General features: G+C 39.0%; 1 protein-coding gene across 49 annotated transcripts in view; it reads left to right on the top strand.

Annotated features, from left to right (window-relative positions):
• The window catches only part of RIMS2 (regulating synaptic membrane exocytosis 2), a 425,424-nt gene that overhangs the window by 361,086 nt on the left and 49,241 nt on the right, over positions 1-15,097 (top strand). For 34 of the 49 annotated variants that reach the window (XM_072327906.1, XM_072327930.1, XM_072327895.1 and 31 more), the window contains one exon: positions 13,227-13,468. The exons of 14 other annotated variants lie outside the window; for them this stretch is intronic. In XM_072327906.1, coding sequence (XP_072184007.1) covers positions 13,227-13,468 — 242 coding nt within the window. The remainder of the gene's footprint in view (positions 1-13,226; positions 13,469-15,097) is intronic. One more of the 49 variants, XM_072327926.1, reaches the window with a different exon arrangement.

The raw sequence follows: 15,097 nt of genomic DNA, 5'->3' as shown, positions 1-15,097 counted from the left end.
ACTACAATAACTGTCATATGAAATGTGAGTGGATACTGTATGTGAATAGACAGAAAGGGAAGAGACATGAAATTGTAAGTATCTGCAAGTCACAAAAACATGGAACTAACATGAAATTAGAATTCAAAGTGCTGTCTAAAGAGCAGGTCTAACTGACATGCACTGTCCACATGGCTGGAAGAAGGAGCAGAGAGGCCTTGGAGGGAAATACTGAATTTATGGACACTGAGTTTGGATTAGCAAGTTGTGAGGAGCTACCAGACAGAGAGAGTAGTTAGTGAACTTTGAAGGAGGCAAGGGAGAAGGGAGGCAGTTTTAATTGCAGAAGCGATATTTTGCTGTACTGTTGGTAAGCAAATGTTGATTTAGGGACAGCAATATAGGGGACAGTAATTACTGCCCTGTGGGGCCAGGGCAGAAAATTTAAATCTGCTCAAGAAGATGTTAAATGGAAGATTAGAAGGAGGGCAAACTTGAGACATGATATGTTAAGGAACTAGAGGAGGACAACATTTCAGAACATGGTAAATTATAGCAAAGCAAAGCAGAGACCAGTATAGTTCTGAAATCTTAAGATGTCATTAAAGACCTTGCCAGGTGCAGTGTCAACTGAACAAACAAAGCAGTACAATTTGTTTGGAAAGTGTTTGAAATGGGAGTGGAAAACAGGAGCTCAACAGAGTTATTTTAAACAGTGTAAATATTGTTCTTTCAATTAACACAGGGGTGAAAAAGAGAAAGGGGATGTGCCTGTACTCGCAGGACTGATGAGAGCAAGACTAGAGGTTTGTTCTACTTTCTAAGGGGATATGTTAAAACGTGTTTCTACAGGCTGGTGGAAAAGGCAGTGGTGATATGGGGGAAAAGCCAAGGGGTATATTAACAGTGCCTATAAATACATGAAGTGAGGATGCTAAGATGACACAGCCAGGCTCCTTCTAGTGGTGCCCAGTGTCAGGACAGGAGGCAATGGGCACCAACTGGAGCACAGGGGTTCCCTCAGAGCACCAGGCAGCCCCTGTGGGCCTGGGCTGCCTGCTCTGGATGTCCCTGCTGGAGCAGGGGTGGGCCAGACGGGCACAGATGTCCTACCAGCATCAACTATCCTTTGATTTTGTAACTACGTGACTAGAGGTAAGATTAAGTAAAGTAGGAGGTGGAGGGGAAGGAATTCAAGAGATAACATATGATCTCTTAGGCAAATCAAGCAGCCGAGGAAGAGAACTAATGAGAAATTTCTGCATCTGTGACAGGGACAAGGAAAGAGTTATTAGTGTAAAGAGGAAAATGAAGAGACAGAACAGGAGGAGAGTAGTGTTTGCTATGTTTAGAAAGATATCAGTGAGGTCCTGTGCAAAGAAGAGAAGTGAATCCTAAAGGATAGTCAAAGAAGTAGAGCTGATTGATAGGAAGGTGACACAAGTAAAGAATGAAGATTTACAGGAGAAAGTCAGCTGGATTGTAATTTTGCAGAATTACTCAAAGATAGAAGAAACAATGCAGTAGTGGGTTTGTTCAGACAAAAAACTTCTTTCTTTTCCTAACTATTCTTCATGCTCCCTGTGCTCTTTCCTATGTGGGATGTAAAGATTCATCTCAAATTCAATTTCTAGTATCTTTTGTGTCATTCAGTCAAAAAAAAATATCTTCAAAGAACTTAATTATGTAGGTTTTAAAACTGGTGCCTGATGAGTATTTGTTCCTTGGCTTTTCATTGTATTGTAATCTTTGTATTTCAGTTTTTATGTGGCTTCTACTGTGATTGCAGTTATTATCAGTTAAATGCAGTGTTTTGCAGTCTGTGCTCGCTGCTCCATAGAGGTGGAAGCTCGTAACGCTTTTTGAAGCTCTATACTCTGGTAAAAAATATCAGAAATTGTGCAAAAGCCAACAAGCATCAGAAATCTATTTTCAGTGTGTTTGTGTTGATTGATTTCTCAAAACTGGTTCAGAAAATTTATAGTGATTGTTCCAATTACACTAATGGGTGAAGGAACTTAATTGTGCCCAACCAACTAAACTAATGAATGAAATGTATTAATTGTGCCCAGCCTTTCTTGCCAGACAGGCCATGTGCTCGCGATGGCTGTGAAAGCTGTGACCTGTGACCCTTTCTAAACTGCATAATATTTTAGCTAAGTTGCAGTGTGTGCAGTCTGTGCCCAATAGCTCTAGCAGTGGTTTCCTAGAAAAAAAACAACTAATCTGTGTTTCTTTTGGTCAGCTAAACCATACATTTCTGGTAGGCCAGACCCTTCTTGAAGCACAAAACAGTGTTTACAAGGTACTAAAGCCTAGGCTGTGGCCTAGTTTCATGGGGAAAGAGTGTGATCAAAAGCATGCTTCCTCCCAGAGGTAATGAGCTTGGGCCCTGCCAGATGGTGCTGCAATCAGGATGATGTATGAGGCCACCCACCCCTTCCTGTTGTGAGACCAGACCTGATCCTGGCATGAGGGGGACTTCTTGACATTAGCACTTAGCCCAAGGTCTCTGAACCATCACAAAAAGTGTTCTTGCTGCTCTTGTGATCAGGCTGGCAAGCTGCCATACAACATCAAGGGAGGTTTAAGTCGGATATCAGGAAAAAGTTCTTCATTGGAGGGTGATCAGGCACTGGAACAGGCTACACAGTGCAGTGGTCATGGCAGTAAACTGCCAGAGTTCAAAGAGTGGACGAAGCTTTCAGACATTTGATCTTATTTTTGAGCGGCATTGTGTGGAGCCAGGAGTTGGACTTGTTGATCCTTGTGGGTCCCTTCCAACTTAGAATATTCTGTGATTCTGTTATTCTAACATTCACGAGCTCTTTTCAAATTCAGAATGTTTTTCTATTCGAGTGGCTGGGGCATGTCATCATGGGGCATGATGGACAGAGGCCTGAAACAAAAAGCAGCAACTTAAAATCTGTGTTCCTCTAGTGTACCTCTTCTGTATGCATCTCATTAGATAACCAGATGGCTGCTTAAATACAGCTGGTCTCTGTCTCTGAAATCAAAGTACCTGCTCTTTTTTTTTTTTGTTCCCCTGTAAGATTAGAATTATTGGGCTATACAGCGTTTGTTAGCAGTTAATGACAAATTACCCTATTTCAAGTAAGGATCCAAATCCACTGTTTTTTTTTATGTAAACTTAAAGCTTGATTTAGTATTCTGCATTCCAAAGAGAAAAATCCATACAGCAACTGTCTGTAGCAATGGACGCAATAATTTGACTGTTTCACGTTATAAGCTTTGGCAGATGGTGTACAGGAGAAAATTACCTTTAACTTCTGTAGAAATGTTATTGAAAAGGACACAATATCAATGGTTCAGAAAGGAACTGTATTAGTTCATATATTGTTAGTGACATCTGTACTGAGAGTAGAATATAAATCATTTAAGAAATCTAGGGATGTCACCTGTTTTTGAGTTAGTCATCAATACCTCTCAAACCCTTAGAGACCTGCTGGTTTCCTGGAGAAGGTACAAAATATGTACAGACTCCTCTGCAGGTGGCAGACTTAGTTTTATCTGCTGGGAAGTAATAAAAGAATGAATCTGGAAGTACACATTATTAACAGGCAAAGAGTGAAAATGCTTCATCTGAAATGGTCTACAGCTCAGACTTTTTGTTTTTGACAACAGTATTGTTGAGAATGCTTCCCTCTCCATGAAACACAACTTGCAGTTCAGCCTCAGTGGTGTGTCAGCTCCAACCTGTGATTCAGAAAGCACTGATGTACTCATGTCACATAAGGTCACTCAAAAACAGTGCATCAGTAGGTTTTTTATAATATAGAAATACAGATGAAAAGCCGTGGAGACATGCAAGAAGTAGAGATAATCAAAAGAAATGAACTGAGGATTTGAAACGAATCAAAATAACAGAATCATAGAATGGCTTAGGTTGGAGGGTGACTTAAAGATCACCTAGTTCTAACCTCCCTGCCATGGGTAGGGTTACCACCCACCAGATGAGGCTACCTAGGATCCCATCCAACCTGGCCATGGATGCTGCCAGGGATGGGGCATTTACAACCTCTCTCAGTAGTTTATGCCAGCACCTTACCAACCTCTGGGTAAAGAATTTCTTCTTAATTTCTAACCTAAATCTTCTCTTTTTTTAGTTTTAAGTCATTCCTACTTGTCCTATCAGACTGTGTAAAAAATTCATCTCCCTCCTGCTTGTAAGCTCCCTTCAAGTGCTGGAAGGCACCAGTGAGGTCTCCCCAGAGCCTTCTCTCCTCCAAGCTTAGCAAGCCCAACTCTGTCAACTTTTCTTCATAGGAGAGGTGCTTTGTGCCCCTGCTCTGGACCCACTCCAACAGTTCCACATCCTTCCTGTACTGGGGTCCCCAGGCCTGGATGCAGTGCTCCAGGTGGGGCTTCACAAGCACAGAGCAGAGGGGGACAGTCACCTCCCTCTCCCTGCTGCCACGCTCTGTCGATGCAGTCCAGGATGCAGTTGGTCTTCTGGGCTGCAAGTGCACACCACTGGCTCACGCCCACCAGAACCCTGAAGTCCTTCTCCACAGGGCTGACACTGAAGTTATGAAGTATGAATTGTGAAATTATGAAATACAAATCAATGAAATTATAAATATGAAACTATGAAATATGAAACTATTAAAATCAGGTTTTGCACTTGTAATTGTTTTGAAAGAAAGTTCATTTTCTATAGATACTTAGAACTGGATTGAATTGTAAGTCCTTCAGTTAGACGGACTTTGAATCTTTGTTATACAGGATTGAGCACAGCAGAATGTCACACACAGCACGGTCAGCATGGACAACAGTAGCAACTTATAGAAACTTATAAAAGAATTAAATTAGGCACCCTATTCCTCTCTTTGATAATATGATTCTGTGGTTCTCTCTTAGTGCAGTATGTTTTCACTGTTTGCGTAAGATTTTTAGTAGAAAAGAGAAGATTTAGTAAAAATATTAGTTTTCTGGTTCCTTTAAATGTACTTCATCAAAAATAATGAATAAGCTTATCACTAAACCTTCTAAAAACAAGTACGATACTTGTTCATGTAGCTTCTTAAAGGTACTTTTAAAACACAGCTACTGCCTTTGTGACAGTACCATTGAAACATGCTGCCAAACTCTTCTGACAAGGAATATTTTAACTAAAGGGTATGAGCCCAGTGCTGATATTACTATTGCTTGTTTAATACCAAGGGTAACATGATGATGCAGTGGTTTGCCGTCGCTCATCTATCTGACGTTTAGGTGGCTTGACTAAACATCTGAACATTTTGGTTCAGTACTATCACTGTAATTTTCCCCAGAGGCCCAAAGTGATTCAAAGTCATTTTGTCAAAGTGACAGAAGTCAGGCAGGCAAGATCATGATGTCCCAGATAATGTCTCTTCAGCTGAGGTAATTATGGCTTCAGATCTCTTGCTCGGTGTCCATTTAGCTCTCAGTCCCAAAAGATCAATTCGGAGAGATGCTATAGGTCTGAGAAATGTTAGCACTGTCTATTGTGACCCTGATTTTCTGGAGTCCTCAAGCAACCTGAATTTGCAGGGGAAGGAAGAAACATCAGGGCTGCTGTATTGTTTAGATTCCCCCCACCACACACATGAGCAGTGCAAAGGGTTGAGGAGCAAAGCATAGCTAAGTACAGTGCTGATCAAAGCTTTTTTGTCTTCCAAGAGCCAAGTATAGAGGCAGCTTTTGTCAAATCCATGTTTGCCTACAGCCATTGATTTGAATAATGGCTTTTCAGAACAGCTGTTTCTTCCCTGTGCATTTTGTGATTTCCGGCTGATATACCCTCAGTAGCTCACCCAGTCCAGTTCCTATATGACTTTCTTCCAAAGTTTAACAGCTGCTAATGTTTTTTCCCAATAAGAAAATTGTCCTTATAGACAATTTCAGTTTAGTGAGTAATGGCACTAAATCATGGCTCCTCTTATCCTGGGGATGTCTTTTATTTCTAAGTATTTTTGAGAATATCTATGTTGAAATTTGATTTTTTTTCTCCCTTTAGAACTTGATTTTACAGTATTTGTCTGATGATTTTGAATTATGCACACACAGTGGATTTAAAGTTTGCTTTATCAATTTACTGCTTGTTTTTAATTTCAGTGAGCTCTTTTCAGTTATTCAAGGAGTTTTAAGCAAGTTTGTGGCACGGCTGTATGTCATGACTTAGTAAGCATTGTTAATGCTGAAAAGAGAACGATCCCTCTCTTCTGTGTCTTCTCCGTCTCAGTTGGAACACTGTAATTCTATAATATGTTCAAATAAGAACATACAATTCAACTTGCAGATTAAGTAGATGTGAGGTGTGTTTCTCTAGAAGACACTCAGTTAAACCAGGTTGCCCATTGTGAGTTTTAGTTTGGCAAGTCTGTTTAACATCTGCTTCATGTGAAACAACTGATGAAATAGGAACTTATTATTTTCTGATGTGCACACAAGTTTCCTTTGAAAAGGATACATAACGAAGTGCACTGTAGTCACTGTTTATTCACTAATTAATCATAAAAAGATCCACATTCAGCCCAAGCAGTTTAAAAAGTCAAATTCCAAAATTGTTTTCCACGAATTTCCCTGTTATAATTTCCATAAAATAAACCTATTAATTAAGTCGGTCCAATAGGTAGTAGAGATTTATATCACAAATGAGTTAGTAGGATAATTTTGGGCGAAGTGATCTTTAGAAGGCTAAGTCATTATAATTGCAAACCTGTAGTGTTTCTCTTTGATGTGAATTGACGTGCATTGGCTAGAAGCGTTGTTCCCATGGAAATATTATTTCCTGCACTACAGCTGTCCCCATAATTGTGTTTTTGTTAAATTTCTTCAGGAAATTAATGAAATGAAAATGTCTTCAAATGAGGAAAGAGCTCTATTAAGGATGGCATTAAAATTCCTATCCTGCTTGTAAAAGTCTAAAAGGAATCTCTAGCGGTTGTCCAGTCTTGTAAAAGATGTGTATAAGAGCGTAACTCCATCAGCAATTGAAGAATTGTTACAATCCTTTTCCTACGGTACATGACTGTGCTTCTCACTTGGCTAAGCATTGTTTTACATTAGTAGATGCTTTATTTTCTTTAGGCATCATTGCCAGAGAACTAAGGTGAAAGGTAGGGCAGTAGTAGTAGTAGTAATGAGTTTTCATGAGTAGTAGTAATGAGTTTTCATCAGGAAAAAAAGGTACCTGCAAGATCTGCCAGATCACCTCAGCATAAGTCTGGTTCCCTGATTCATATACTTCTGGCTGAGCAACAAAATGAAATATTTTCATTTCCAGTTCAGTTGTAATGAAGACCGAAGACAAGTCCTCAGAAATCCTACTAATGATGCAGTGAATGGTATTGCTGTGCTGTAGATTTGAAAAGTGCTGTGCTTAATAATATTAATTAATAAAATTGATTCATTGTGTTCAGTTTAGGATCCTGTTGCACACATAATCTCCCATTCTAACTGAAACTGCATAAACTGTAGCCTTTCTTCTTGATCAGGTATCAAAGAAATGGGTTGTCTGAAGCAGAAGGTACTAAGACTGAACCAAAGATCTTGTGAAACCTATTTCCCTACCTCTCTTCTCTGAAAATTTCCTAGGGCAGCACTCCCTTCTGGCAATGAGTAACTCCAAGGAGATAACTTTTCAAGCAGCAAGTCATAGGCATTATCTTTTGGGATGATTTCTTTGCCAGTGTTTTTTAATATTTCATTGGTTTATCACAGATACCTGCAGAATGGGGAGAAAAACACAAGTGTGTCTAATTACCTACTATGGTAGGAGTCTGGAAAACCTTTATAGCAAATCTGATTCCAGGCAAAATTGCACTCCCTATTTTGAAAACAAGAGGATTTTTGACAAAGGTATCCCAAAGATTCTTGCTTTTAAGAAATCAAAAAACATAATGCTGTATTTTCTAGAAGGCTTTGTGCAAATGGCAACTTCATACTGGCTTAATGTGGCTTAACCCACACAAAGACCCATCAGTGGTTCTGTCCTCAAGTGGTTCCCTGAATTTAGGGCAGTGCAGGAAGCAGTGTTCCCATGTGAGCTTTGTCATTGCCTTGCTTTGCTTGTCTGGTAAGCCCCCACAAGATAAAGGCAGTGGCCTGGCTGTCACCTGCAGCTGGAGTGGTGTGATGAGGTGATTCTTGTTTGGATTCTCATGAGGAGGGTGATCACTGCATCATCATGCACGTGGCTGGCCTAGCACAGTTTGTTTATATAATTTTGTGGGTTTATTTTTTTACCCATGTGGCGACATATTCTTGCTGTAGAGGATTTATTTAAGTTGAGTACCTTATCAGGCATCTTGAAAACTGTATTTTTAGTGCACCCCTATTCCTTGTTTCATATTCTCTCATAAATTTAAGATGTTGAATATGTCTAACTGAATGCGTGTGTTTGTGGATATGTACGTGAAAAGAAAACTTCATAGATAAGTCATTTCTGTTTCCTGTTAAAAGTTTATAGGAGTTATTAACTAAGACATCTCTTTAACAGTCCTATTTCCACAGAACTGAACATGACCTGACATACAACAGCCCATTCTGTTAGGAAAAACTCAATTTCTGGGCATTTATCAATAATCAGCGAGCGAAGGCTTGAGTGGCCAAAAAGAGTTCAGAGAATGGATGAAGGAGTAGGCTTACTCATGAGCACTGCAGATTTACTGTGAAACACAATCAGCTTTTCAGAACTCTCCTAGTACTCACTTCCCAGAGCATTTTTGAGAAGGAACTGAAAAAATAACTGAAAAAAATAACTTATTTTTTATAAGGAGCTGTTTGCAAGCTATGAGCATAAAAAAGAAGTATCTCCTTCTGCTTTTATGGAGGAAAATTTTCAGAACGTTAAATTAGAGCAAGTACTTTTACAATTGTACTTGGAGGGAACAAATTGAGTTTGGTGAATGAACTTCAGTATTGGCCATTTGTATGAGTATTTGGAACATCCACTCAATCCTAAATCTAAATCTTTTTTCCTTACTTGAATCCTCTTCGCTTTCTCTTTCTTAGCTGGTATGAAGAAGCTGGTTAAATGAAGTCCACCTTATTAGTGGCGGGTATATACAGCAAAACTTGATTTTGTGATATAGAACCCTTAGACAGAAGCCAAATAGCCTATTTTTATAATGCATAGTGTTTTCATAGCTTACTGCCTAGTGAAATTATAGCAACTAGTCTGCATGCCAGCCATTTTAAGCACATCAATTTCTTTAATATGGGCAATTGTTGCAAACTTTTGCATTTTAATAGAATTGTGCATTTTAGGATATGATACATGAAGCACCTCAATATGGTACATTCACATTAGATGCAGGAAATGAGAACTTTCTTCCCACTGTTTAATGAGAAAAAGAATATTTCTGTTATCACTGCTCTGACATAAGACCTGTCTTCAGTGTTAATATCACTTATAAAGCAAGGACATAATGACTAATTTCTATTAGAAAATATAACAGCAGCTCACTGGCTTTGTGGGTAGGGAGGGAACAGCATGAAGCTGTGCCAGGGGAGGATCATGTTGGATGTTAGGAAAAGATTTTTCACCGAGGAGGTGGTTGGGCCCTGGAAAAAGCATCCATAGGTCAGTGGTCATGGCCACATGCTGCCACAGTTCAAGGAGTGTTTGGACAATGATCTCACACATGGGGTTTGAACTGCAGGTGCTTCTTCGTGGAGCCACAAATTGGACTCAGTAATCTTTGTGGTCCTTTCCAACTAAGGATACTCAGTGATTCTTGAAAACTGTATCATTGGAATAGGATTTTCTTCAGGCAGTATAAATACTCATCCTCCTATCAATCTGTGATGCGAGAACAAGTTTGCACATGAATTAAGAGATTCAATACTACTGTCTGTCCCCAAACTCTTTTGCCAAAAAGAGTTCTGTCAGACAACACTGTGAAATTAATAATGTTTCCTTAGAAAACTTTGGTTAAAAATAGCATTACTGGGTAAAGGTCTTAATTTCTGATTCTCAGAGGAATAGAGAATAATATAAAGCTGAAGATTCTACCTCTTCCCAGCACTTTCCTTTCTAGATCTCTATGTTGTTTCTTAAATGTGTGATAGTGTTAAAACAGAACTAGTTCCTGTGGCATCTCCTTCCTGAGAATGCAAACTCTAAAGGTGTTGGTTTGATAGAAAACACATCATGTGTTATCATCTTACAAATCAATTATCATAGTGCTAAAAAGCCCCAGGAATGCAGGTCCAATTTTCCCCTTTCCTCTCCATCTTTTGTACTCATGTTCTATCCCACTTCAAATTTTCCAGTGTGTGTCAATGTGTACTAAAGAAGAAGAAGAGTTAAAAAAGGAAACAGAATACACTTTCAGGCTCTCACTGTGTTCCAATCTTTTGTTATTGTCTGTCCTGCCAAGGTTACTCTCAACTCTGTTTTGTGCCTGTATATCTGTTGAACTGAACCTTCATTATTTTTCCTCATAACTTTCTTAGGAAGCACACCCATTATTTTTGGACTAGATTACAAAGTCACTTCTGTAAACAAGCTGCTGTGTTTTTCTCTGTGTTGTGGCTTAACTCAAGGCATGTTGTGCCTTCACATAAATGCTGCTGTCAACTAAGGAGCAAAAAGCTTTCTGGGAAACTCTCAAATATCTTAAATAACTGCATCATCATTCCAAATGTGATGCCTCATCCCATTCCCCTTTTGCTTTTGAGGCCACTGCATTAATTCTGTAATTAAGTTCTTACAGGGGATACCTTATTGCCCTCTGTAACTACCTGAAAGGAGATGCTGGCAAGGAGGGAGCCAGCCTCTACTCCTGGGCAATAGGGATAGTATGAGAGGGAATGGCCTCAAATTCCACCACTGTATGTTCAGGTTGGATATCATGAAAAATATCTTCCCTGAAAGTTTGCTCAGTTACTGGAATGGGCTTCCCAGGGACATGGTGGAGTCACTGTCCCCAGAGGACAAGAAATGTGTAGATGTGCTACTAAGGAACATGGTTTAGTGGGGAAATATTAGTGGTAGATGGATGGTTGGACTGGATGATCTTAGAGGTCTTTTCCACCCTTGGTGATTCTGTGATTCTATAAATCAATTATAGGAGCTAAATAAGCAATATAAGTGTATGTTTTTGAAAGAGCTTTAGATTGTTATAGGTCAGAGGAAGACTGTGGCTACATCCAGAAAAATCCACTCCAAAGACATTTGCTGGGAGGCAAAGTTCCAGGAGTAGCCTAAGTATGTTTTTGAAAATGTATTTAAAAAGCAAAAATAATCTTTGTTAGCATTTATGTAGAGGTGTTTTTATACACACACATACACACAAAGAGAACAATTTTCCATTTTCCAAAAAGATTCCATTGTTTTTTTTCTCTACAGATTGCCTAGCACTGCATCTAGCAGAAACTTATTAGTGAGATACAGTGAACAAAGCGCTAAGTTCTATGCAAGAACTTCACTGAAATAGAAATTTCCTCCATATGTATATTATCAGGCCCACATTTGCTCAAGAGCAAAAGAGAGGTCTGGATATTCGGCAGGGCAAGGTTTGGATACGTAGTGCTGTCAGCACTGCAGATCATCATTTCCATGCAAAAGAAAGCATCTTGACCCTTAACCTGGAGCACTGAAAGGACAGGTCACCCTGGAGTGTGCTCTGGCATGCTGCAAGAAGTAATTCAGATGCAAGCCACTTGTAGCCTGTAGGAATAGTCTGTGATTAAGAACGAAATGAGTCATAATAAAATTTCATTTTATATGTAAAGATGAGCTAAGTCACATAGTGTCTAAGTGTTTTACAGCATATGTTTATACTACATGCATTTGCTGCCAGAAAGGGAATAAAAAATCAAATTTCATTCATTACTGTGTAATTTTATCAAAATGATAGGATAACTGAACTAAACTGGATTACTGAAAACATCCATGAAATGTCTGGATGTTTAGAAACGGAAGCTAAGACTTCAGACTTTCATTTAGTTCATTCATGAATCACGTATCTGCTTCCCTGAGGAATACAGGTTGCGTGTCTGTATGTGAGGAGAGGCAGAGCATGTTGGGGGTCTGCAGCACATAAACTTCCCAAGCAGCATTAGGGGGTCTTTGTCTGGGTCTGGACACACATGAGCCTTTGTCTGACAGACTGAAAACTCTTCTTCAGTGTGTGCCTTCCGAGCTGCAGCGTCCTCACTGGTGAATGTCTGTGCAGTGCTTGTTCAAATACAATGTTTCATTAATGTTAGATCAGGTAACCCTAGAACTTAGCATTAAATAATTATTTTGCTGTAAGAACTAAAAGTTGGGACATCAGTAAAGAAATGGAACCACCTCAGGTTTCTGACAGTTTATGTTTTTATACTTTATTTATTTGGTGATAAAGATGCTTATAAGAGGGACGGCAAATGCCCAGCATGAGTATGCTGCTGTCTCACCTCAACAGGCAAAAGTACAGGCACTTACACACATACTGTCATACTCACAGCTGCCATAGATAAAGCTAAAGAAACATACAAAAGAGATTTGTAAGGATTGGAATAATCAATTAGAAAAGCATTATATTGAAGCAAGCTTATTTTCACCCAACCTTTTTTTTTTTTTTTTAACCCTCTTTTCAGGTCACTGTCAGCTGATGCTGGAGGAAAACCTTAAGAACAATACAGGAGAGCCATGAAGTGGCTTTTCTGTAGCTTACTGATGGGTCTTGAAGACCCTTTGCTTTTCTTCAGCTGTGGACAGCACTTCTGATTCTAGCTAGTGACTATTTACCATTGTAGAAAATTATAATCCTAGTAGAAGTATGAACTATAAATGACAGTTTCTGTGTTTTATTTTCCTTGTGTCTCTTGCTGTGCTCAGGTAATCCCTAGTCAAGCCATTTTCAGAAGCTTCTTAGCTGATAAACTAGATGAATAAATGTTAATGATCTGATTTATCAAATGTGGAAAAGCAGTGCTCTGTATGTATGTCATAGTTTTTTAAAATGTATACTGATATATTAATTCTTTGATATGCTCGTGCTGGCAATGTGTTTTAAGAAACCCAGTAAGTAAGAACGCGCTATTTAAAACAAAATTTTGGTCAGTCACAATGTTTGATCAGTCCTGTTTGATCAGAAGACCTAGCATTAAAGCTGCTTTTTACCTCTAAAAAACCAGCCCCTACCTGTGTGAATTAGCTGTTGTTACCCTCCAGTCTCCCAAAACTTTCCTTCTGAAACCTGTCCTTTTCTGTCTTCCCCTTTTTACTCTTCTGTGTCTGCGCTGTTTATCCATCCACTGGCTGACAGTGTCTTTACATCCAAAATGCAAAGCAGACAGATGGGCGCCTCAGGAAAGAACATGACTAAGAGCACCAGCATCGGTGGAGACATGTACACGCTGGAGAAGAACGACGGTAGCCAGTCGGACACGGCAGTGGGCACTGTTGGTGGAGGCAGCAAGAAGAGACGCTCCAGCATCGGCGCCAAGATGGTGGCCATTGTGGGTCTCTCAAGGAAAAGCCGTAGCACATCGCAACTCAGCCAAACTGGTAGGAACTGGATCTTTTTTTCCCTCTGGAGTCATCATTTAAATGTGCATAGTATGCATTTATTGTGGTTTATTCATTTGGCTGTCCTGTTGAAGTTGCCTGATCAACAATATTCTAGCGAAAGAAGAAAATGCTCAAGCGTTTATTTTTGTATAACTGGACATTCACTAAACTTGGTTTTTAGCAAAAATCCTTTTCAGGTTGGACTGAAGCGTGTATTTTCTGCTTGCTGGACCCTACTTAACAATTCCTTTGCTTCCCAGGAGCCAACTTGAGATGCTGTTCTTACATTTGTGGGAACTCTGATTGGGAGTTTGTGAAGGCTCGCTGAAGCGCAGTTGCAAAATTCCTTCTCTTTTGTAACATGTAGATTCTGTTTATTTCAGCACGTTTTTTTCTCCCATTTGAACATGCTCCCTTCTTTTGAAACAAAACAATTTCCATGAACAAAATGTTATGTTGTATTTTAGTGCATCAGTAGAGTCGTTTTATTATTTTTAATACCTTTCTTTTTACCCTACAGGCCTATTCACTATCAGTAAACATTTTCCTCACTTTTCTTTATGTCAGTTAAAATTTAATACTGAAATATTTTATCTAGGGAAAGAGGAGAGTTTTTCTGTCTGATACCTAAAGCATTTAAAATCTTATATGATTTTTTTATTTCTCCTATTCCAGGGAAAATCCATATAATGCACTCTGAAAAGCTTTAATTGACAGTTAAGGAATCTATATAAGACAAGTGTATTTTTGAATGGAAAATTATTACTTATATTTGAATACATGTACATATTACATATATAAATGCAATTAAGCATGTTATATGTGTGGACATACATATATTTATGTATTCCAAGCTATATACATGACCTATATTACATGTTCAGTACGTAAGCAAAATCACTGTAGCGATGTTATATGGTTCAACCTAAGTTTATAAATAGCATTCAGCCACGTGTAGTCCCATCAGCAGGTGTCTGTTGTTCTAAGCACCATGTCAATTTTGATAAGAGATTTTTCAGTTCTTTGCAAAGTTTACATTTTTTTTTGCTAAACCAAAGTGGTAAGAGTTTCAAAATACAAGTACACGGAGCAAATTGACGTCTTGCAATGTCAGAAATTGTGGCATATTTTGTAAGTAAATATTTGTACATGGAAATAGTAGAACATGTGAGGGGAGTCAGGAAGTAGGAGTTTGAAAGAGGGACGATAGTACGGAAAGGAGGAGTACAGAAGGCAGAGAAAGCAAGCATCTCACTGAATGTGGGAAGAGTCGGGAAGGAATGAAGAAGCAGAGGGTAAAGAACACATGGAGTGCTCTGAAAATCATGCTGACTCTGATTAACTCATCAGTAGGCAAGTCTTTGCAGCAGTCTCCTCACTTAACAGCTCACCTGGAGCTGTTAATGGCAGTTTCATATACATTTCTGTTTTCTCTTATCTCAAATGAATGGGAAGGGTGAAGTAATCTTTACACAGATCTGTCAAATATCCATGTAAAGACAACCAAAAAATGTAACCACTCACACAGGAGTCTACGATTTTGCTCATGTGATAGTACATAACTGTATTAATGTACATGAATGTCACATCATACATATTGCACTACGTTACTAGTTCTGATCTGTG

Source organism: Excalfactoria chinensis, chromosome 2 (assembly GCF_039878825.1).
Source record: "Excalfactoria chinensis isolate bCotChi1 chromosome 2, bCotChi1.hap2, whole genome shotgun sequence".
NCBI classification, from domain to species: domain Eukaryota; kingdom Metazoa; phylum Chordata; class Aves; order Galliformes; family Phasianidae; genus Excalfactoria; species Excalfactoria chinensis.
Note: the sequence above shows the minus strand (reverse complement) of the source record. Positions and strands in the feature narration are given on the sequence as shown.